This window comes from Takifugu rubripes, chromosome 7 (genome assembly GCF_901000725.2).
Source record: "Takifugu rubripes chromosome 7, fTakRub1.2, whole genome shotgun sequence".
NCBI lineage: Eukaryota > Metazoa > Chordata > Actinopteri > Tetraodontiformes > Tetraodontidae > Takifugu > Takifugu rubripes.
The window spans coordinates 14956027-14979452 of record NC_042291.1 but is presented as its reverse complement, the minus strand read 5'-3'; the positions used below and the strand labels follow the sequence as shown (position 1 = coordinate 14979452).

Below are 23426 nucleotides of genomic sequence, written 5' to 3'. Positions count from 1 at the left end.
ATGCGCACCTGTTGCTGGATGACCGCTATGACTGCTAAAAGCTGCATGTGTTCAAGAGAGAGTTGAGACCTCTGGCATTGTGGCATCTGCGAGCCATGCAAAAAGCCATCTACTGGTTAAACTGTGCCAATGTTGCCATCATTACGATTCATTCCCTCCATTTCCACCAGGTGGGCATATTAGCCTCATTTCTCACAGACAAGACCAGCCACAGCCCAGCTCTTCTGCTATGGTAGCTGAATGTAGCTTTGATACGATGTAGCAACAGAACACACACTTTTAGATTTTATAGCTTTCCAGACGCTGTTGATTATGGATAGATGGAAGGGGAGGGCATTGACATGTTGGGCGACCGTGCGTTGTGTTTGTGCATGTCGTCACAGATCGAAGAGTTAGTCGACCCTCTCAATTGAACCTTTTCGCTCTTTTGGCTTTCAGTGAGGGCCTGTTTATCTCCACACGAATTGCTTTTCTTATCGGTGCGTGCGAGAGGATTTAACAAAAAAAAAAAAAAAGTTTAAAAAAAAATAAAAATCTGTCTTTATTTATTGAGAATCGATTAAGCAATTTCCATGTTTGGGGAAGGCCCAGAATCATTTGCATGTTTAGCTGAAGAAAATCTCAAAGGCTTGCGGTTAGGAGGCTTGTGTAGGTAAATTGTAGCAAATGCTCAGGACCCAGGGCAGCCACCTTTCAGTTGGCCACTACTCTAATTTCACGGAACAGTTGAACACTCCGCAACAGTTTGAAAGCTTTCTGGTCATTTTCAACCAATCAACAGGGCTTAAACCTGGTTTGTCATTGAGCATCCTTGATTTTTATTGAGGCACTAATACTTAAGTCTGTGACTGCATGAACAGAAGTGACTCAAAACCCTCTGGCTTATTTAATTTTCTTTTATGCTGAGAAAAAAAAAGAATATATTAAAATATACTATGTTTTTGAAAATGTACCATGTTATACTGTGATTTACCTGAGATATTTTATTGTATTCAATTATTATTTGAATTATATTATTTAACTCTAAAGAAATATATATGTACAAATAAATTTAAACATATATATACTGTACATAGAGGTATATATATAATATATATATATATATATAATATTAATTTTGGTATATTTGGAGGAAGTGTTAGATTAAATAGTTTTAAATGTTTTAGCTTTGTAGCAATTCTAGACACTGAAATCATTTTCGAATTTCAATTCCTCCTATATGACTGTGAAGACATTAGTGCCTGTGACAAAAAAGACAAGTAAAAGTCTCAACTCTTTTCATCTGTATCGACTACAGCGATCAGTCTGTCACTCCTGTCGTACTACCTAACATGGCATCTTGACACTAATGGATTTTTACACCTCTGTGTGTTCCACTCATTCAGTCCCTCTCCTGGTTTCTCCCTTTTGCGCCGCTCTTGGTTTTCATTCACAAGCGACGACCATTCTCCGCCTGTTGAACTCAGATGATAAAAATCAATATTACTTAACCCATTTATTGACCTATGTAACTCTTGATTACTCCCTTTTAAGATCAGCTCATCCATTTGTCCTTCATTCACTTAGCAAAAAAACAGAGACCAGTAGATACTGTGTTCTTGCTCCTTTTGACTGATTGTTGATGATGATGATGATGAATTAATTGATGAAATAATTAATGAACAATGTTAATACTGCTGATGTGACTGAATTGTGTATCTGACGACCATGCCACTGTAGCAAGTCTGGGCTGTACTACACCACCAGCGAGCAAATGAGGCCACAGTTGCTAGGCTGTTGCCATGGCACACTCATGGCGTTGCCATGGCGCTCTCCACACTGCCACCACTCGGTGTCTGCTGGGTAATGTAGTGTAATGTCCTTCTCTCTCTCCCTGGAGCTCAGATCTGTTTTCAGCTGTGCTCTCACTCTCACACTCTGCCCTAAAAGGCGAAGAGCCGGTGGCGACACGTTTGTGATCTAGACTGGACTGTTTGGCTCGAATGTTGATGTTTAATTGAATATATGGTGATCACCTCGTCTGCATCGCCCTGCATCTTTATATCAGAGATATAAAGAATCTTCAAACCAATGAGGATGGATGTTGTTCTTCTGTCCTTATTGATAAACGTGTGTGTTTTATGTTCACAGTTTACGTGCTACATGTGTCTGCTCTGCATGTGAAGTACTCATGCAATGAAAAAAGGGAGAAAACAGAGGAAAAGCGTAGTCGTTAGCGTCCAGGCCGCCTTAAAGGTCACACAAAGTCAAAAGTTATGTCAACTTCTCTTTTCAACTTCATAGAACCCGATTTTTAAGGCCGCCCAGACCCCAGAGTTCCACTTCTGCACATTAAATCTCATAGTTGGTTTTAACAGTGTTTTGTAGATCATGCTTCTCTCTCTCTGTCTCCCTCTCTCTCTCTCTCACACACACACACACACACACACACACACACACACACACACACACACACACACACAAGCCCCCCACTAAGCTGCAGTCTAAAGTGTCGCCTCAAGTAGTTCTGATCAACCCACACAGGCACACATGGTGTCCTAAGTCCTCACTCGCTGTGCACACATGCACACACACTGGGCAACTTCTTTCAAATCTTTTTGTGGAGCCTTTTGTTCCAAGAGCTTGAATTTGAGTGGAGTCTGGACTGCTGTTCTGCCTGTTTCGACTCATCTGTGTGTTGAGTTTGCTCTGAAATCCTGCACTCTGCTTTTACACTGTCCTGTCTGCTCTGATCCATCGAGTTGTGTTTCCAGTCGTCAGCTTCAATTTATTTTACTCTGCAGACTTGCGCCTCTTCTGATTTACCTTGTTGTCTTAATCTGCTTCGATCCATCACCTTTACTGTCTGGTAAATTTTGTGCACTGAGCAGTCAAGTCCAACCCAGTCCGCCGTCCTCCAGACGATACTTGAGCTTGTAATACGTCTCTAATGGCCCATTATCTGGAAAGCAATATGTGTGGCGCTCCAGAACTCAAACAGGGTCTTCATTGGCTGAACCGGCCATGAATTATATCATGGAAACACAGGAGTGCCACATGTCCTACTCACCAGGTCACGGGTCTCCATAAAAGGTCCTGCCACCCTGAAGAGGGGCATACATATATATACCCACAGAAACCAGTGTGTGTGCGTGTGTGTCCGCTTGTGTGTGTTTTCTGCATCGTACAGTGCCCAGTTCTGCTCCGGCAACCTTGTCCAAAACTCTAGGCCTGCTCACAGGTTGCTAAGGCAGGTTGCTAGTGGGGTGATGTTGCTCCTAGCCCAGACTGGGCTGGTCTACGCCCTGATTTAACTGTGTTAGTTTATTTGACATTGTCTGTCTGGGGTGGGGCTGGAGGGTCAGTGCTGCACTTACTTCCTGAGAATTGCTTCATAAAATATGATTCTCTTTAATTAATGCCAGTGGTGCTGTGTTTCCTTCCAAATCTGCTGTTGAGTTGACTTTCTGGTGTGTGTGTGTGTGTGTGTGTGTGTGTGTGTGTCTGTGTGTGTGTGTGTGTGTGTGTGTGTGTGAGATGGTTTATTATTAGATATTAAAGCAGAGACTCTTGTTTAAATTTGTTTTCTCTCTGCTGTTTGTCATTTCCCAAGTTTTCTCTCTTTTTCCATCTGCAGCTTTTGCATTTTTAAACAACTTTACTGTTATTTTACATTCAGCTGGTTGGAAAAGAAGTCAGAATTTAATCACAAATTGGTTCTTGCTGGGGTTTTTTACGCGCTATTTTTCCTTTTTTCTGTCAGAGGGTTGCGCTAATTATCTCAAATTAAACTTTTTAGATTCAAATTTTATTTGATAGGTTTTGAACACGAATGATCATTAACATTAAACATCAGACGGTGATTTAAAAACATGTTTTCAGTAATAAAGACTTGAATACTGACTAACCGAATATGTCAGTTATTTCACTGACGACTGACTCATAAGGAGCTCTAAATGTACCATTTTGAAATCACTATTTAAACATGAGGTGTTGGGAGATCAGAGTGATGGAGGTCAGACAGGTGGATGCAGGTGGACGAAGGAGCTCAACGGTGAGGAAGAGACGTTCATGCTCCTCTGGAGCTGTTGGAGTTCTTGGTGGATGTGCTGGAGCTGGCGTTGTCTCTCCTCCTCTTGCTGTTTGTGCAGGCTCTGCTGCTCCTGGAGTTTGTCCTGCACCTCTTTCTCCTGCACACTCCGCTGCTGAGCTCTGGTCTCCAGCGCCTCAGACAACATGGACGGCTGCATTATGAAGCGTCCACCTCACGCTCTCCTCTCTGCGGAGCAGCTCCTGCTTGCTCCTCTCGCTCTCCTCCTAGCCCGTCTTCTCCCAATCCAAAAAGCTGTTTGTTGAAGAGCTGTTGGGGTTTTTTTCTTTTTGCAGGCTGCGCTCTCCTTTCTTTGAGGCCTGTGTTAACTCTTTAGACGTCCTCAGAGAGTTGTCTTCTGAAGGTGTCTTCCCGCTCCTCTCTGATGAATGTCTGAGAGCAGCTTCTATAGGACACTTGTGGTTTCTCTCTTCCAGAACATCCTTTGTGCTGCGCAGCAGGATCACAGTTTCAGCACATGGAATTGTCATCATTCATCAGCTCAGAGCAGCCCCACTCATCCCGTCTCTCTCTCCTACTTCTTCTTCAGCCTGGAGTTCTCTGAGTTGACTGACTTCTTGGAGATTCTCACTTGAATGAATAGCATTCCTTCAATGAATCATTTAAGTCAAACCAAATGAAAGCAGAGTTTCTGACTGGTTCCCACATTAATTAGTGCGATTGGTGCGTTGCACTACCCTGCGCGACCTCAGGGGACGCAGTGGAGCAGCTCAAATTCGCTCCTGCCAGCAGTTTCATGACATGTTTCACCTTTCATTTAATGCAGTTTCTACAGGTTTGACAACAGGAGCTTCTCTCACCACCATGTGTGCTGGTTTCTTTTGTAACTGGATGATAAACACTTTGATGGTGGGAGCACAACAACACCGTGGCTCTGCATCAACACAGAATTATCCTGCATGTGTGTGTTGCCCGTGCAAGCTATTACGCTCTCAGAATACCAAAATAAATGTCTGGATACTCAAACGCTCATTTCTTTGGCCTTCCACGTGCAGTGCTTTTTAGCAACAGAGGTGTCCGTGTGCACGTGGATGCACGTATGCTGCGCAGCGTGAATTTCTCCTAGGTTTTTTCGGGTCTTCGCTAACTATTTTCCTTTCATCTAGCCAGGGGTAACATGGCAAATCCATCTCATTCCATTCATCTCTGCTGGTCGACACGTGCGCGTTTAAATGTCTGACTCCAAAACTCTTGAAATTTAAAACTTGTGCTCACCCAAGCATCCCAAAAACATCTTAATGGCACCTGACACATGCGACTCCGAGAGTGTTGTCGGGGCTATTAAACATGTTTTGTTCCGCTCCCCGTGTGTGTGTGTGATCTGCTAATTAGCCATGCTTTGTCAGTGTGATGGGCTAATGGCTAATTGCATTGCACGGCCTCTGTGTGTACATGCAGTAATGACTTAACGCTCTAATAAGATCGAGTTACAGGCAGTTGGATCGTGATGTCCCCAAACACTGATCTGAGGCCAGTTATGCTTTTCCCTCTAATGGCTGTGATGGAAGAGTGGTAGTGATGGATTGACCCTTGAGCTCCCGTGTGAGAGCAGAATCACTCCCGTGGCGGTCTTCAGATTAACTTTAGATGCTGCTGATGTAGGTTTCATTGATAGCAATGCAGGAATTCAATTTTTATTTGATTACATATCTATCCATCTGTTTTCTGTTAACTGCTGCTCGGTCCTAATTGGGGTCGTGGGAGTGCTGGAGCCTGTCCCAGCAGCCACTGGCAGGTCACCAGTTCAACAGAGAGCACAGACACCAGTCACACTCTTACACCAACTGGAGAGGAGGGGAGGGGGGGGAGGAGGAGGAGGGGAAGTGGAGGGGAGGGGGGGAGGAGAAGAGAGGGGAGGAGGAGAGGAGAGGAGGGGAGAGGAGAGGGGAGAGGAGGGGAGAGGAGAGGAGAGGAGAGGAGAGGGAGAGGAGAGGAGAGGAGAGGAGAGGAGAGGAGAGGAGAGGGGGAAGGAGAGGAGAGGAGAGGGGAGGGGAGAGGAGAGGAGGGGGAGGAGAGGAGAGGAGGGGAGAGAGGAGAGGAGGGGAGAGAGGAGAGGGAGAGGAGAGGAGGGAGGGGAGGGGGGGATGTGGAGGGGGGAGAGGAGAGGAGGGAGAGTAGTGGGGGAGGAGAGGAGGGGAGAGGGGAGGAGGGGAGAGGGGAGGAGGGGAGGGGAGGGGAGGAGGGGAGAGGAGAGGAGAGGAGAGGGGAGGAGGGGAGAGGAGGAGAGGAAAGGAGAGGAGAGGGGAGAGGAGAGGGAGAGGAGAGGAGAGGAGGGGAGGAGGAGCTATAATGATGGTAGCTATAAGGATTTTGTGGAGTGAGTGACTGTCACTTTAGTAACACAAGAGCCTCCTCCATGTCCTCATGCTACACACACACACACACACACACACCCCTCCTCTTCCACTATCCTGCAGAAGTTCTCTTTCCATCCACTTGTTCTTCCCCTCCTCTGGCGACCCCCCTGAATCCTCCCCGTCCTCTCCGTGGACTCACGTCCTCCCGACTCCTCCGTCTCTGTCGCATCCGCCTGTTTTTAGAAACAGTTGTGCGTTTTAATCCACATCTGGGGACCTGCGGCGTGGCCCCCTCGTGCTGGCGTGTGCACCCCATGTTGACGTGCGCTGCTTCCCTTTCATCACGTGCGCGGCGCCGCAGGGTTCTGCGACTGATCCGCTCGATCTGCAGGGTTGAACAGAAACCCACGACCACCCAGACGTCCTTTCATCTGCAGCAGTCCAGCCAAGCTGCGTTCAAGAGCCCCGACAAAGCCCAACGTCCACCTGACCCGAAGCTCCACTGTTGGCGTGCGCGTGAGAGAAATGAGAGACGTGGTTTTTCTCTCCCTGTTGTCCGCGTCTCTCTGTCGATCCGACGCTTTGATCATTTCAATTAGCAGCAGTTGTAATATTCCGCAGCTGTTTGATTGGTCGGACCAGAAACGAGCGCTGAGCAGCGATACAGAGACTTTTAATGCAAATCTGTTGCTGTAATTTCATTCAGTGCGTGTGCTCATTTAAAGCAGCGTGACTACACACACACGCACACGCGCACGCACATGCACAGATCTACTCAGGATTTCTCATTTTAGCCCAGAAAGAAAGTGCTTGTTCTCAAATAATGTTCAGAGTGTCATCAAACATGCCAAGCGCTGGTGTAATAATTATTATAGAGAGCCTTGATAACGTGGTTCCCACTTATAAATCCACTCAAATGGGATTATAGCACATTTGTCCTGCAGTTTAAATGCAGAAACATCAATAAAGACATTTTAACAGCAGCCTACAAAAATACCAGATCTATGAATAGCTCCCCATTAGGTGTTTGTGGATGATCTGAACAATTAAAGGACTCATTATTTCAGCTTGAACGTGTACGGCATTAACAGTGGGATGCGTGTCGGTTTATTTTCAGCGCCCACGCACACACACACACACGCACGCACACACACACACTTGCTAATATAGAGCAATAACACCAATAGAGACCGTTTAGTTTGTGTGCAGTGGCCACTATCTGTGAAGCAACATTAGCTCCACATCTAGGACACAATAATTATTCATAATATTTCGCTGTTTGCCCGTGCGCGCGCGTGCATGCGCGGCCCGTGTGCGTTCACTGTGCCACCAACCCAGAAGGCAATTCATCCTCGAAAACTGGGATGAAGATTAAGATATCTTCAGAGTTTACCTTGTTCTCTCCTCGCCTCATTATCCAATCGCCTCTCATCCTCTGGATCTCCGGCCCTCTCGCTTTCATGCCTCTTTTCTCTTTCTCCACAGTCTCTGCTCTCACCCAGCAGTGGTGGAAAAGCGTCTGCAGCCTTCAGCTCAGGCTCGCATCTCTTGTTTGTTTGGTGCAACTTCAGCTTTTCATACTTTTCCGTTAATGATCATGGGCCAGGACAGCTCTCTCAGCAGAAAGCTAATAGAAAAGACCCGCAAAGAGCTTTAAAATGAGTTAATACACAATAAATGAATAATACAATCTATCAGCGCTGCTTTTATTGGGCCATTTATGCTTTACGCTCTCCAGCAGATGGAGCGCTCAACTTCAGCGCGTTCAAAAAGTTGCTTTTTTTCATCATATTTGTGATTATAAATCATAGAAGATTCTAATTCAGTTGATAGGACACTCTGCTAGCATTAGCAACCTAGCTTCCCCAACGATAGCAGCAAGGATTCTGTCTCTTCATGTTCATAAAAATATATGAAGTCTATACAGTACATCCATTTATGAGCCACAGCTGGACAGTGCCTCATATTTTTCATAGAATCCAGCTGCAAAACAACGGTGAAACAATCGTTACCGTTGCTGTTTTTAGCTCTGAGATAATATACCCATCAGGCTTTGGTCTGCTACTGGTTTAGCATTCTGCATCACCCTCTAGAGAATATTAAACCCGCTCTGCAGTCTTGTCTGTCCCGGCGAGAACGTGCACTTTGAGACAGAAGGGCACAAGTTTGGAGTGCAAATATTCCACTTCTGTCTCTGAATGTCTCTCGACGTTCGCGGCGTTCGTTCCCAGTGTTTCAGCGAGAAGCTTAAACGTTGGACAGGCCTATTTTCTTCAGGCTTGAACTGCTGTCATATCGATTGGCTCGTGGCTTGGCGAGCACGTGATCCGCCTGGCATCGGCGTTGGCGGCTGGACAGAGGACGGCAAAAAGGAAACGTACAAATAAACAGTGTCGGCTTTGACAGGCAGATTTGACTCACAGTGAAATCGAGTGAATTTCGCTTAATTCCACTGGAGGAGGCCAGGCTGAATCAGGTGTGGGTTACAAGTGAACACTCGTTAGGCCGTAACGAGGGCCCGTAATTGGCAAAGTGCAGATTGGTTTGAGGGAAATAAGAATTTTCTGTCCCATTAAACAACGGTCAGAAATAATACGATAGCCATCTGCAGGCTGAGGGGAGGAGGGAGAGGAGCCGAGTCGTGCTCCCCGGCAGGAACGGGGTGAGAAAACGCCACGTCAGCACTTATTTAGGGCCGCAATAAAGGAAAAGACCAGTGGTTTGGTGTTATCTTTGCTGCAGCATCCCTATTTATTTCCATCGATAATGAAGCCCCCGCGCTCTCCATCACCGGGGCTGAATCTGGATGTTTACATTCTGCCATGTGTGCATGTCTTCCTGGTGTACAGACGGAATTTATGATTGGCTGACTGTGCGCCAACTGCCTTTTATGGCCGGGGATCAAACGGCATAAAGCCCCAATAGACACGCAAGAGGCGGAGTGATACAGACGCTTCACGGCCACGGGCGCTGAGTCATCACGGGGGCTGATTCCCTCCACTTCCTCAACGTCCCCGCTTGGACTATAGCTCATGCTCTCGCACCCCGTTGTCTCTCCACGTGAGGACATCTTCCTTATTTATTTGACAGTGGGAGACATTGGAGATGAGAGGAGCCGGGAGATCCCGACAGCGGCGGCGGCGCCGCAGAGATCCAATCGCCTGCTCCGTCTGCATGACTAATGCTGATATGACATATCGTTGTCACACAGGGCATGTTCACGCAGGCCCAAGAATGACAGCTTTCATCATACCGACACGCGCGCACGTATGCGCACTTGTTCCCTCTTATCTCGCTTGCTGACACCATTTTGCTCTCTAACAATCTTGCTAATTATAATTGTTAATTAATTCTCTGCCAGCGTCCTCATCAGGAGACTAATAACCTACATTTCCCTTAATTAGACCTTCAACCCTTCACTCCCTCCCTCAGTCTCTCCATCCCACTCCAATCCACAGCTCTGTCCCCTGCCTGCCCACAGCCCTGATCCCACCCAGTGTGTGTGTGTGTGTGTGTGTGTGTGTGTGTGTGTGTGACACGGATGCTTCTCTTCTCTGATACCAGGACCCTCATGAGGTTTTGTTTGACATTTTGAGAATTTAAAGCTTAAAAATGGAGGCGGGGATTCGTCCCCCCGGTGTCCCCCCGTAGACATGGACATGGACATGGAGTCAGCCACTGCTTAGTTTAATAAAGCGGACGGTGACCCAGCAGTTTTGATGTTTGGGATTCAAACGAATCGAACTCAGAACATCGATAACCTTTTTATTTAATGGCGGCGAGTGTTTCAGATTTGCGGCGGCCGGTTCAAGAATTCCAAATGTAGCAGTTTCTCTGTTTTCCCTCAATGCTAAGCTAAGCTAGCAGCCCTGATCAAGGATGTGACGGTCGCACGTGAGGGCGGCGTCAGTGTTCCCCGTCTGAGCGTTGGCAAGAAAAAGTGCAATAAATGCTATTTTTCCTCATTTGTCTCTTACAAATCAATGCAGGTTTTTACGGCGTCTTTCCTAAGAGACGGCACAAATGTGTGTGTGTGTGTGTGTGTGTTCTGCAGGAAGCTGGGATCGATAGACAAGCTCTCTCTCTCTCTCTCTCTCTCTCTCTCGCCCCCCCCCCCCCCCCCCCCCTCTCTGAGACCACCAGTCCCACCAGGCAGGGCTGACCTGGTTCCTCCCGGCTGTTATCCTGCCACCACTTGCTCTGACTATTTCTCCTCCAGGCCTGTTGATCCTGCAGCTGTCTGGATCTTCTCTAACCCTCTACAGCTTCTTCCTCCTCACTTCCTCCCCGCTGAAATCCTTTTTTGTATTATCGCCTCCTCTGCTCTTCCTCGCTCCGTCTGACACTACAGGAAGTCAGATGGAACTGGCACAGGCGTGTCCGTGCTTCACCGGTGGTGGCAGAATGGCAGATTTTGCCCCTCGTCCGTCCTCTTTCCTCTCCTCCCTCACCCTCTCCTGAGAGAAGTAACCCAGATTTGAAAATGAATTGCTGCCTAGTCCTCTCTCTCTCTCCCTCTCTCTCTCTCCCTCTCTCTCTCTCTCTCGCTCTCTCTCTCCATCCCTCATCCTCTTCTTCGTAAAAAGCGACTCAATCTTGGAAAGAGAATACCACCTCTCCATCTCTTCCTCCTCCTCACCCTGCCTCTGGGTTCACGGATATATACCACTCCTCACCTCTGTCTTTGCTTCCCAGAGCGCTTTAATCTCAGGAAAAAAAAAAAAACAGAAAAAAAAAAAAAAACCTTTGTCGCTTTTGTGCGTTTTTGTCCTAATTTTTCGGAGCGGGACGCCGTTTATTCTGCTTTCTCCTCCTGTCCCTGTGTTGTTCCTTCTCTCTTTTTTTGAGGCGACCAGCTACAGGTGTAACACCTCGCTCCTTTTGAAGTGAGTAGAAGGAGGAGCCAGGACAAAGTCAGGTATTGTGGTTGTATTATCCTCGGTGTACATGTCGACACTTTTTTAAAGCCATTTATCAAATTTTCTTCCCATTTTTCAGTGTCACTTTTTCTGATGCTGAGGAAGCATCTTTACATTCAGATTCTAAATACTATTGGCTGTCAGCCGTGATTTTGTTCATTAAACCTACGCTGCTGTTGCTTTTCTTGATTAAATGGCGCCTCAATCCCGCCACAGCGTTGCTCCGTCTCTCATTTTCCGAGCGCTCCGGACAACAGTCGCGTCCAAAGTTCCCCCAACGCGTCGCATTAGCTGCTAACAAGGACAGACAGGAAGTCAAAGTGGATGCAGGCTAATCTTGGAGCAGGTGGTGGGGGTGTTGTTGACATGGCAACAGGAGGTATGGTTGATGACAGCAGGGGGTGTGGGGGGTGGTTATAGCTGCCAGGAAGATGGAGATGTAAGGGGGCAGAGGGATAGAGAGGGGGTCGGGATGGACGGCAGTATGTGGGACGCGTCGAGTGGCGCTAATCGATTAGCATTCCTGTGTCTCTTAAGAGAGTTCTGCCTCTGCGTGTGAATTAACCTCGGTGTCACCTTCATTACACCCCCCCCCCCCCCTTTCCTCCTCCCCCCTCATCTTTCCCACGTGATCCGTCTCCACCTGCATTTCTGGTTAATCCCTCCTCTCGCGATCCTGCTCTCCTCGTGGCTGCTCCCCATCTCACGTGCTACCAACTCAACTCCATTCTCAACCCTGACCTATTCCACTGTCCACCCCCCCCCCCCCCCCCCCCCCTCACACACACACACCTGCCCTTGGACCTCCACATCCTTCTGCATTCAAGGTCTTGCCTGTGCAACCTCAAGCCCTCCTCACTGATATTCATCATCCCGTCTTCCTCCCTCTCGCCTGTTCCTAACGTATCCTCCAGGCATCATGTCCACCCCGGTCTCCCCCACCGCCTCTCTGTCCCCGCTGACCCTGGTCTCCCCTACGGCGCCACCCTCCTCTCTGCCCTCGCCTCTCGCTCCTCCAACCAGGGTGCCCGTCTTCCAGAGGAAGGGAGCGCTCAAACACAAGAGGATTGTCGAGGTGAAAGACCATCAGTTCACGGCCCGTTTCTTCAAACAGCCGACCTTCTGCAGCCACTGCACGGACTTCATCTGGTAAAACACACACACTGGTCCTCCTATCTTTGTGAGGACCCTCGTGATACAATGCGGTCCCCAGCCCTTATCCTAATCCTCACCCTCCAAAAGCCCTTTGTTATTTGTTGGAGCAGCTTACAGAATGTCCTCATTCCCAAAAGTGCCCCCACTTTGCAGATAAAACATGTATTCTGGTCCTCATTTCACTGCATGTAGAAGAACACACGCGCACGTGCACACAGCTGCACATTAGCGTAGAAGCCAAAACGCCGGCTCGTGAGCCGCCTCTTCAGGCATCCCACCGCTCCATCTGACTCTGACTTTCTTTGCACTTCTCCTTTCCTGATGAAGAAACATCCTACACTGTGCAGTCACAACGCTGACCTGCGCTGACCCACAACTCCACAACGCCGCCCACACAACACAGAAGGAATCTCGCCAACTTATTGTATTCACACCCGCACACGCCGAGCCAAATGAAACAATTAAAAGAACCCACCGTACACACATAATTAGCAGAAACGGAGCAAAACAGCAGCCAACATGCAAATGGGAGACAAACACACTCAGACAGCTGTGTAGGAGGAACCACTCACATCACCAGGACGTATACTTCAGTCGAGCTGGGTCCTGGAGGAACACATACACACACACACACACACACACACACACACACAACCTGCGGAAATGTATTAAATGTTTACATTGTATCAAAATGACCTATAGGCTGCATTGAAAGTTATCTAAAACGCCATATTTGGGGTGTAATCTATTGGGTTCACCACCATATCTAAATAATACTGAAAGTATTAGAAATCATCTGAAGGGTTTAGTCTTTGAATGTGCAGCAAAGTTGAGTACAGGGGTATCTCACGCCCATGTATCGATCGGATTCTGTGGACTTCTGTGTCAGCATATTGTGCTAGTGCATGGTTGCGTGTTGCGGCATATGGCGGGGCGTATATGAAATGCAGGGCAAAGCGTGTGCCAGTAGCCTCTAGGTAGCCTTCAAGACGTTCCTCCAAATGAAGTCTTGGCTGCAGGAGCGAGGCTCAGATGATGGTGAAGACACACACAGGATGGTACCCAAGATGTTAGAGACAATGAGGAGACATGTTATGTTATGTTATGTTATGTTATGTTATGTTATGTTATGTTATGTTATGTTATGTTATGGACAGACATTTTACAGTCAGTGTCTGGTTCTCTGGTTCCCCCTGCTGGTAGATTTTAGAACTGCACCCTGCAGCGCGGCTGAAATGCCTGTTTCATGGTGATCTTGGATCAGATCACCATTTTTATTTTTTTTTGGAACCTTTTGAGGTGGTTGGTTACTTCCTTTTTGTCTGAGCTGGCAGGACTGTCGAACCAATGTTGGAGCTGATTTTGAACGTGTTTTCTTTTTCTTTTCCATCTTCTAAACTATCACGACTTAACTGGAGTAGTGGACTTTGTAGGCAATCAGTGGCTTTAATTATTCAATTAAACCCCTAGGAAGAAATTGGAAGCTCTCGAACACCGCAGCTCTAAGGGGGGAAAAAACAAAAACAATTAGGTTTATGCATGCGGCTACAGGAAACCATCTTTGACTGTTCTGTTTGTCCAGCTCTGCTCTGTGTCTCAGGAACATAACTTTAGCAATTATGCTTTCAACATCTTGGATTTAAATTCCACAGGCAGCCTCTGCCTCTGCCTCTGTCGTGACAGTATTTTAACAGGGAGCTCTTTCTTTCTTCCTCATGTTTTTCTCGCACAGGGGCATCGGCAAGCAAGGATTCCAATGTCAAGGTAAGCACCAATTTCCTGCTGTGGCAGTTTAGCAGCTGTTTCATTTTGTTCACATTTATTTCCCCTTCATGTTTTTCTTCCAGTCTGCAGTTTTGTGGTCCATAAAAGATGTCACGAGTTTGTGACCTTCACTTGTCCCGGCTCGGTGGCGGGCCCCAAACCAGATGTGAGCAGATGTGTTTACTTCCTGTTTCCTCCTCGGTCGCCATCTTTAGTCAGGCGTTATGGCGTCGTCACCGTCCCTTTTAGGGCCGTGACTCATCCGTCAGTTGGCTCATCTCGCAGCCTCGTCCTGCCTGTGTGTCACCGCTCATGTCGTGTCATCAAGGTCTCCCAGATGCACGGAGGGTGGGGGGGCATACAGGTGGGGGGGCATACAGGTGGGGAATGGTTGGGGGCCGGGCGAGAGGCAGAATTAGGGGGCCAGGAGCAACTGTGCAGCCTTCCTCTGTAGCAATTGAAGAGAAACCGGTTGTAGGAGAAGCAGAAGGTGGTGAGGGTTGAATACAGGAGCGCTCAAACGCTGTAATTAAGCAGGTTTCCGTATGTCATGGATATTTAGAGGAATAAAACCACCGTCCTTAGTCTGGGTGGTGCAAAAGGAGCCGCGTTAGTGAGGGAACAGTGAAGGAGGGAACGTTTAAGAGGGACACACAGACAAGGGGAAGCTGTGATGTGTGTACAGTGTCAGTGCTGCAGGTGTGATGAGATGAGGAGAGATAAAAAATGATCCATCCCTCTCTCTCTCTCTCTCTCTCTCTCTCTCTCTCTCTCTCTCTCTCTCTCGCTCTCTCTCTCTCTGTGTGCGCACAAACACACATGAGCACACATGCAACCTTGCCAGGATGAGCTCTCATTTTTCCTGTCCTCTCGAATGGAGAAATCCAATTGGTTTGTCCCTGAACGCACCGCGTCTCCACTGCATGCGTGTGTGTGGATGTGTGTGTTGACGGGTGTCTCCCCCCCCTTTCAGGACCTGAAGAGTCAACACATGTTTAAGGTCCACACTTACTCCAGCCCGACCTTCTGTGACCACTGCGGCTCGCTGCTGTACGGCCTCATACACCAGGGCATGAAATGTTCCAGTGAGTGTCAATGGATCGATCTATCTATCTATCTATCTATCTATCTATCTATCTATCTATCTATCTATCTATCTATCTATCTATCTATCTATCTATCTATCTATCTATCTATCTATCTATCTATCTATCTATCTATCTATCTATCTATCGGTCTGTAAAACCCATTGAAAACATCAAATGTAAACATAGTGATGCTAGTGGTGTGTGTGTGTGTGTGTGTGTGTGTGTGTGTGTGTGTGTGCGTGCGTGCGTGCGTGCGCGTCGTTGTCATGTGAGGTTGTGACATGAACGTCCATCGCCGCTGTGAGACCCGCGTCCCCAGCCTCTGCGGCCAGGACCACACAGAGAAGAGAGGGCGGATCCACCTGACCATCAGAGGGGAGTCGGAGGACGTCTTTGTCACAGGTGCGATGGCCGTCTGGATTTGGGGAATTGTTGTTTTGGCGATGGAGGGGGAGGGGAGGGGAGGACGGGGGTTAAAAAAATCGAATTACCCGGGTAATGAAGGAGTTCTCTCCCTCTCTGCACCTTCTATTATTGTGCTGTCGCTTCAGTGCGAGAGGCTCGTAACCTGATGCCCATGGACCCAAACGGACTGTCAGACCCGTATGTTAAACTCAAATTGATTCCGGACCCCAAGAGCCACAGCAAACAGAAGACCAAAACCATCCGCTCAACACTTAATCCAGTCTGGAATGAAAGTTTCACCTTGTGAGTCCTTCTGGAGCTTAAGGTGGAATGTTTGCACATATGGAGGGAGGGAGGGAGGGAGGGATGATGGAGGGAGGGAGGGAGGGAGGGATGGAGGGATGGATGAAGGGGTGGATGATGGAGGGAGGGAGGGAGGGATGGGTGGAGGGGTGGATGAAGGAGGGAGGGAGGGATGGATGAAGGGGTGGATGATGGAGGGAGGGAGGGAGGGGTGGATGAAGGAGGGAGGGAGGGATGGATGGACGAACAGGTGAAGGGATGGATGGACGGACGGACGGACGAAGGGATGAAGGGATGAAGGGAGGGAGGGATGGATGGATGGATGGATGGAGGGAGGGAGGGAGGGAGGGAGGGAGGGAGGGATGGATGGATGGATGGATGGATGGATGGATGGAAGGATGAAGGGGTGGATGATGGAGGGAGGGAGGGAGGGATGAACGGGTGAAGGGATGGATGGACGGACGGACGGACAAAGGGATGGAGGGAGGGAGGGAGGGATGGATGGATGGAGGGAAGGATGAAGGGGTGGATGATGGAGGGAGGGAGGGAGGGATGGATGGATGGAAGGATGAAGGGGTGGATGATGGAGGGAGGGAGGGAGGGATGGATGGATGGATGAAGGGGTGGATGATGGAGGGAGGGAGGGAGGGATGGGGATGGAGGGAGGGATGATGGAGGAGGGATGGATGGATGAAGGGAGGGAGGGAGGGATGGAGGGATGGATGGAGGGAGGGATGATGGATGGATGGATGGATGGATGAAGGAAGGAAGGAAGGAAGGAAGGAAGGAAGGAAGGAAGGAAGGAAGGAAGGAAGGAAGGAAGGAAGGAAGGAAGGAGGGAGGGAGGGAGGGAGGGAGGGAGGGAGGGAGGGATGGAGGGAGGGATGGTGTGATAGGCTGTGTTTGGTCCCCAGCTCCGTGCGTGGGAACCAGTGGGACCGACGTCTGTCTGTGGAAGTCTGGGACTGGGACCGCACGTCCAGGAACGACTTCATGGGGGCTCTGTCGTTCGGAGTGAGCGAGATCTTCAGACGCCCGATCAGCGGCTGGTTTAAGCTGCTGGCTCAGGATGAAGGAGAGTACTACAACATCCCAGTACCGGACCCAGACCTCCAGGTAGGGGCAGTTGCTGTGAAGATAGTGGCTAATGGGGCAGAGTCCCTGCCGTTACCCTCCGTCTCCACCAGGGGGCAGGCTTGTTCTGTAATGTGGCAGCACGTGTTCAGCTGGCCTGTGCAGCCCCTCACCCCCCCGTCCTCCGCCGCTCTTCTCCAGGAGCCCCAGCCAGATGTGACGACGCCCTCGCTGCCTCCAGCCATGTCCGTCCCGCTGTCGGAGCCGTTCCCCGCGGCCCTGTCCCAGCCCGCCGTCCCCTCCTGCCCGCCGGTCCACGTCAGCGTCCCCGCCAAAGTCAAAATGGGAATCCACGACTTCAACTTCCTCATGGTCCTGGGCAAAGGCAGCTTCGGGAAGGTAAACCCAGAGCAAATGTCGCCCCTCTAACACTCGTCAACACCTCCGATCCAGTGACATTAAACAGCTCGGTTACACTTCAAACCAGACAGATTATTCTTATTTCCTCCATTGATGGGCTTGACCTTTACGTGGCCTTTCAAACGGCGAGAACAAAATGGCTTTTCTGACCCGCTAACGGCCTCGTTGTGTTTGATTCACCGAGCTCTCACTTCCGTCTTCAGTCGGCGTTCACGAGCCGACACTCTCGGCGTTCCCGCACGCCATTAAACCCTCCCGGAGGTGCCCGTTGCGCCGGAGCACCTGCCCGCCTGATCCGACTTTAATTCTCCTGCAGACGAAGCCTCAAAACGGCGTTTCCAGCCCCGGCGTGCTGTTTTATAACAGTCGGGGGGGAGTCTGCAGAGGACGGGAGGAGCCGTCGGCTTACGTAAGACCTGAGCGGGGAGCAAAGGGAATGAGTCAAGGAAGGAGGGAGAAAAGCCCCGGGGCGGGAGAATATGAGGAGGAAGGGAAGAAGGAGGGCGGGCAGATGTCACCGGTGACACCCGAAAGAGCTGCAACGGTGCCGCCGGAGTGCAGAACTAATTTGGACCCAACTAGGCCAACTTGTAACACATTGACCTAAAACGTTGCAGCCCAGAATTCAGCAGGAACCTTCAGCCGCGGTTCGGCCGCAGGCGGACGCCGACGTCAGGCGGGCCTTCTCTGATCCGGTCCACCCATTTATCAGAACCGTTTTTTTTCCCCCCTCCGCAGGTGCTGCTGGCGGAGGAGCGGGGCAGCGAGCGTCTGTTCGCCGTGAAGGTGTTGAAGAAGGACGTCCTCTTCCAGGACGAGGACACGGAGAGCGCCATGGTGGAGAAGAGGGTGCTGGCGCTCTCCTCCCGCCCCCACTTCCTGACCTCGCTCTACTGTGCCTTCCAGACGGAGGTGCTCCGGGTTCTGATTAACAGATTATATCGTTCTTGCTTTGATGAGGTCGTGACTGGTGGTGGCGCCAACTCACGAGCGTGTGTGTGGGTGTGTGTGTGTGTGTGTGTGTGTGTGTGTGTGTGTGTGTGTGCGCAGGACCGTCTGTATTATGTGATGGAATACGTCAACGGAGGAGATCTGATGTTTCACATTCAGATAGTTGGCAAGTTCAAAGAGGCTCATGCAGCGTATGTACAGTAGCCAAAGGCTCCTTTTCTGTTTCCCTCAATCACCGTCTTCAGCGCTGTCGTCTCATTTCCTCACACACACACACACACACACTGTGCTCATCCTACCTGACTCATAATAAAGTCATCAGCTTTCCCTCCCCTTGGCGTCCGCTTCCTCTGCTTATCTACGTTTTGCTCTTCATCTAATCAATAATCTTTGATCAACTCCTGCTCTCTTCCTCCGTTTCTCCTCCTTTCATCTGTTTGCTTACTTTGCCTTTCATCAGCTGCCTTTTTTTTTCCTTTATACTTTGGCCAATTTTCTGAAAGATGAAGCACACACACACACACACACACACACACACGCACACACACACACACACACACACACACAGGTTGATCTTCCTCTCTCTCTCCAGGTTTTATGCAGCGGAGGTCGCAGTGGGCCTCTTCTTCCTCCACAGCAAAGGGATCATCTACAGGTGTGACACAGATTTACGACGTCTCCCGTGACGTCTAATGACCGAGCGGCCGTTAAGAAGATGTCATCTATCACAATGATTTACGGCGGCGCGGTCGATCTTGTGCCGTCACAGGGATCTAAAGCTGGACAACGTGCTGCTCGACAGCGAGGGCCACATTAAAATCGCCGACTTCGGGATGTGCAGGGAGGGGATGTTCGAGGGCGACACCACGCACACCTTCTGCGGCACGCCCGACTACATCGCCCCTGAGGTACGCAGACCCGGCTCGGCCCGGACGGAGAGTTCATCCTCCCAGTTCTGTGACCTTCTGCCCCAAAACGGAACTCTCCTCTCTCCAACTATCTAAGCCACATTTAAAAGTAAAAGAAGTCTTTTCAAAATATAACCAACAACCAACTGGTCGGAACACTGACAGATGGTGCGACTGGGTTTGAAAGGTTCAGCTTTAAAGTCATCGTCCAGGGTTTAGAAGAGGCAATTCTCAAAATTCGATGCGCGTCCTCTGGCCTCACAGGTGCTCCACTGGCCTCCCCTCCCGTGATCCACCTCTACATCTGCTCTTTCTCCCAACTTTCCTGCTTGATTGCCGTCTCTTGTGACTTTTGCCCGCTTGCCTTTCCAGATCGTGGCGAATCAGCCCTACGACAAAGCGGTGGACTGGTGGTCCTACGGCGTCCTGCTGTATGAAATGTTAGCGGGACAGGTGAGACGCCGACCTGAGCCTCCAGCGCTCGTCCTTTGTGATCACTTCAAAAGAGAGTTTCGCCCCTTTTTCCTCCAATGTTCTCACCGCGTCTAATAGTTTCCCTTTTCCCTCTTCTCTCCTCTCCGCCCCACCAGCCCCCGTTCGATGGAATTGACGAGGAGGAGCTGTTTCAGTCCATCATGGAGCAGAGCGTCTTTTACCCGAAAAGCCTGACTCGGGAAGCTATTGCTATCTGCAAGGGCGTAAGCGGCTCTTTTTGGCGCGCGTTCCTTCAGGCGTAGCAGCCTCAAAAATCCAAAAACGGAACCAGTTCAGAGAAATTGCATCAGGCCGCGTTGCGAGCAGAGCAACATTTGGAAATAAAAAACTAATTTAGCCAATCCCTCTGGTCAACGCCGATAGCTTTGATCATCATTTCTTATCAGCGTTGAGGAGATCGATCCCTCGTTCGTCATCCCATTAGCCGTTAGATAGAACCATTTTCTAGAGGGATGCTAGCTCGGAAATGAAATCTGAAAAGAGGAAATCTGGTAATATTTCAGATTACCGCAGGCAAACGCTTTGCATCAGCTTATTATGGGGTAGCGGTAGTAAAGCTATACTTCTTTATGCTAAAAGAAGTTTGCCCTGTTTTTAGCCTTGCTAAATCACTCATAATGGGGTTTTTCTTCGCCTCTCTCCCACTTGTCACTTGTATCCAAGCTCCTGACAAAGCACCCGGCCAAGCGTCTTGGAGGAGGAGTGGACGCCGAGCGGGAGATCAGGGAGCATCCGTTCTTCCGCTGGATTGACTGGGACCGTCTGGAGAGGCTGGAGATTCCGCCGCCCTTCAAACCCAAAACTGTCAGTAGAACAGATGGACTCCAGGCTCCACAGACCTGTTTTCTCTCTGCTTTTCTGGAATCTGTCTTTCCTTTGCCAGTCTTCCTTGTCTCCTTCTCTCTCTTCCAAGGGTGCTTTTAGGGAATTGAAGCCGTCACTTTGTTCCATCTGTCTTCGCTCTCTCCGAACTCCCACTCTCTCTCTCTCTCCCTCATCTCCACACATGCTCCCTCTCTCCTTTCATCCGGCCTTCCTTTCTCTGATCAGATGGTGTTGAATGTGTTTCTCTCCATCCCCCCCAGCTCAAACAGACAGCGCCCTCTGCTGTGTCCGTCCTCCTCCTCCTCCAATATGTAACTGTTTGTCATCATTAGCTCCCACATGCTGGTTTTCTGTGGAAGTCAGAGGATGTGAATATGTTCAGGGGTCAAAGGTCAGGCCCATTAGCCCACTCAAATTCATCCCATTCAGCTTCATGACTGTTAGGTGCTAGAGGAGGCTTCTTTTGATGGGAGAGCTAAATGGAGCAGTGGAAAGGAGGACGTGGGTGTTTTTACCATGGCGGTTTTTTTAACATCTGTTCTTCAACAGGGCGGGAAAAAGGGGGAAAATTTTGACAAGTTCTTCACGATGGCCCCGTCGGTGCTCACGCCATCCGACCCAGATGTGCTCGCCGCCATAAACCAGGAGGAGTTCCAGGGCTTCTCCTACACCAACGCAGACCTCGCTCCCTCCCCTCTCACCGCCGTTTGAACAGGAACCGCTCCGAAAAGGCGCCGCCGCTCCACAGGCAGCGGCGTTCCCACGGATCTCGAACTAGCTGACACGTTCCACAAAGCGCTCTGACATTTACCGGACAACACAAACACGCATTCGTGTCCCGTCACTCTCTTTAACGTCCTTCCACAATACTGCGCAATACTATTTTATTAGAAAACTCTAGTTTGAAATAGGAGTATTAATGATTGTCTTTGCATGTTTGTAGGACGATGAGCCGACACACTAGTTTTATATAGTACGGAAATTCTCATTACCTTTTCACACTTTTCCCATCTACTGTAGAAAACAAGAGAAGATCCTCTGCCTTCGTTCACGGCTGAGTGGACGCAGCATTCGCGGCACCATGCTGTGTGTGTGTGTGTGTGTGTGTGTGTGGGTGTGTGTGTGTGTGTGTGTGTGTGTGTGTGTGTGACGGTGATGCAGGCAGAATCCGGTCGGGTCTCGGTGGCACGGCCCGACCTTTCATTTCAATGTCACGCCGCCAAGTTCGGATGACCCACCGAGACACGGATCCCACGAGCAAGGCACCACTAATATGGAGCTGCGCAGTATAAGGTGCCCCCCCCCTCCCCGGGCTGTAGTCTTGGGCTACACTGTAACCTACAGCACCACAACAACAACAACAACAACACAGCAGCTCCTCGAAGATGAAAATAGGTCCTTCACTGATATTTCCAAGGGTGAAACATGGGGATTGTACAGGTATAATTGCTAGTATTGTTATTGTTCTAGCATTGGTGGTGCATGCTATCAAGCTTTGTGCTGTATAATGATGTAATCACAGCATTGATTAGGCGTAATTAAAAGCGAGGCTCAGCTGGACTGTTCAATACGTGGAAAAAGATGCTCACAGCGCTGCCGTCAGGCACTGTCTTAGCAGGGCAGGTGGCTGCAGACGTCCTGCTCGGTTCGGACACCCCCCAGATCACTGTTTCACACACACACTGTCAGTCTGAGCAAGCGTCTCACAACCACAGTTAGCAGCCAACAGATAGCACTTCTTTAGCATAGCGGGGAGGATGAAGAGTGGATCTGTTCAATGACATTTGCTCTGTTTTTTATGTGAGGGGGGGGGGGGACCGTGGAAATAAACATGTAGAAACAAAAGTAAACCGTTGGCCTGTCTCTGTTTCTCTCTCTCTCTCTCACACACACACACACACGTGCGCGCACGTGCACATTCACTTGTGTTCAATAGTGGCTGCACAGAAGATGCTGACCCCTCTCTTCACTGTCTTATCACACTTGTCGAAGCAGCAGAATCGCCTGGCGGGCGCCTCACGTTCGCCCCTCACGTCCCCGGCCACCCCTCCCATTCCGAAGCAGCTTGACGCCTCGCACCCCCCTCCCTCCCCCCCCCCCCGATGGGACTAATATCCCCACAGAGATCTCAGCTATAACAAGTTGACCTTCACATTAAAATCTAATCAAGCTGCCGCCTCCCTCCGTACCTCCGTCCCAGTCCCCGTCCCCCCTCCCCTGTCCTCAGACGCTCTCTGAGCCTTCGAACACATCTAATCTCTGCACGACTCCCACTGTCGGACTCTTCGCACTGGTGCCCCCCGTGTCCACCGCCCGCCTGAGCGTCATGATCAGCTGACTCAGTTTAGAGTTGCTGCAGTCAAAAGTGTGATGGGGGTGTTTCTGATTACGTCCAGCGCTGCAACTCTGGAGCCCTTTGTGCTCCCCTCATCAACAATAACACACCAGGGACCAAGTTCACACTCCTTGTGGACTCCAACCTTGGCCAGTCCGTCTTGTGTAACTGTTCCACCAGCTAGTGCGTGAATGTCATCAACTCATCTCTCCTTGTTTCTTCATATCTCTCTCTCACACACACACACACACACTCACACACACACACACACCTACGCACACAGCCTGAGGTCAGAGTGCTCAAGACAATTGATACCAACTAAAAATATAGGCTTCCTCCACCACCTAAAAATAGACCAAGGGTGGTCCACAGGAGACAAGGAGGGACGAGCGAGAGG

At 49.6% G+C, this 23426-nt stretch overlaps 1 protein-coding gene across 4 annotated transcripts; it reads left to right on the top strand.

Moving 5' to 3' along the window:
- The first annotated feature begins 10517 nt into the window (after positions 1–10517).
- Positions 10518–22268, top strand: prkcg (protein kinase C, gamma). 4 transcript variants are annotated; one of them, XM_029839257.1, is made up of 17 exons: positions 10518–11273; positions 12221–12455; positions 14194–14225; positions 14309–14391; positions 15199–15310; positions 15587–15715; positions 15865–16021; positions 16936–17137; positions 17297–17494; positions 18254–18427; positions 18566–18657; positions 19059–19121; positions 19236–19374; positions 19747–19827; positions 19965–20072; positions 20533–20673; positions 21244–22268. In XM_029839257.1, exons 2-17 carry the CDS (start codon positions 12226–12228, stop codon positions 21403–21405), a joined length of 2103 nt encoding a protein of 700 aa, XP_029695117.1. In that variant the 5' UTR covers positions 10518–11273; positions 12221–12225; the 3' UTR covers positions 21406–22268. The 4 variants fall into 4 exon arrangements, with proteins under 4 accessions (XP_029695117.1, XP_029695115.1, XP_029695116.1 ...); XM_029839255.1 differs by having other exon boundaries at positions 10519–11273; positions 12134–12455; XM_029839256.1 differs by having other exon boundaries at positions 10519–11305.
- The last annotated feature ends 1158 nt before the right edge of the window (positions 22269–23426 follow it).

Coding starts and splice junctions, on each gene's coding strand:
- prkcg (XM_029839257.1), top strand. CDS start 12,226: ATGTCCACCCCGGTCTCCCCCACCGCCTCTCTGTCCCCGCTGACCCTG. Junction 19,828..19,964: donor ATGAAATGTTAGCGGGACAG/GTGAGACGCCGA, acceptor CCGCCCCACCAG/CCCCCGTTCGATGGAATTGA. Junction 20,073..20,532: donor CTATTGCTATCTGCAAGGGC/GTAAGCGGCTCT, acceptor CTTGTATCCAAG/CTCCTGACAAAGCACCCGGC.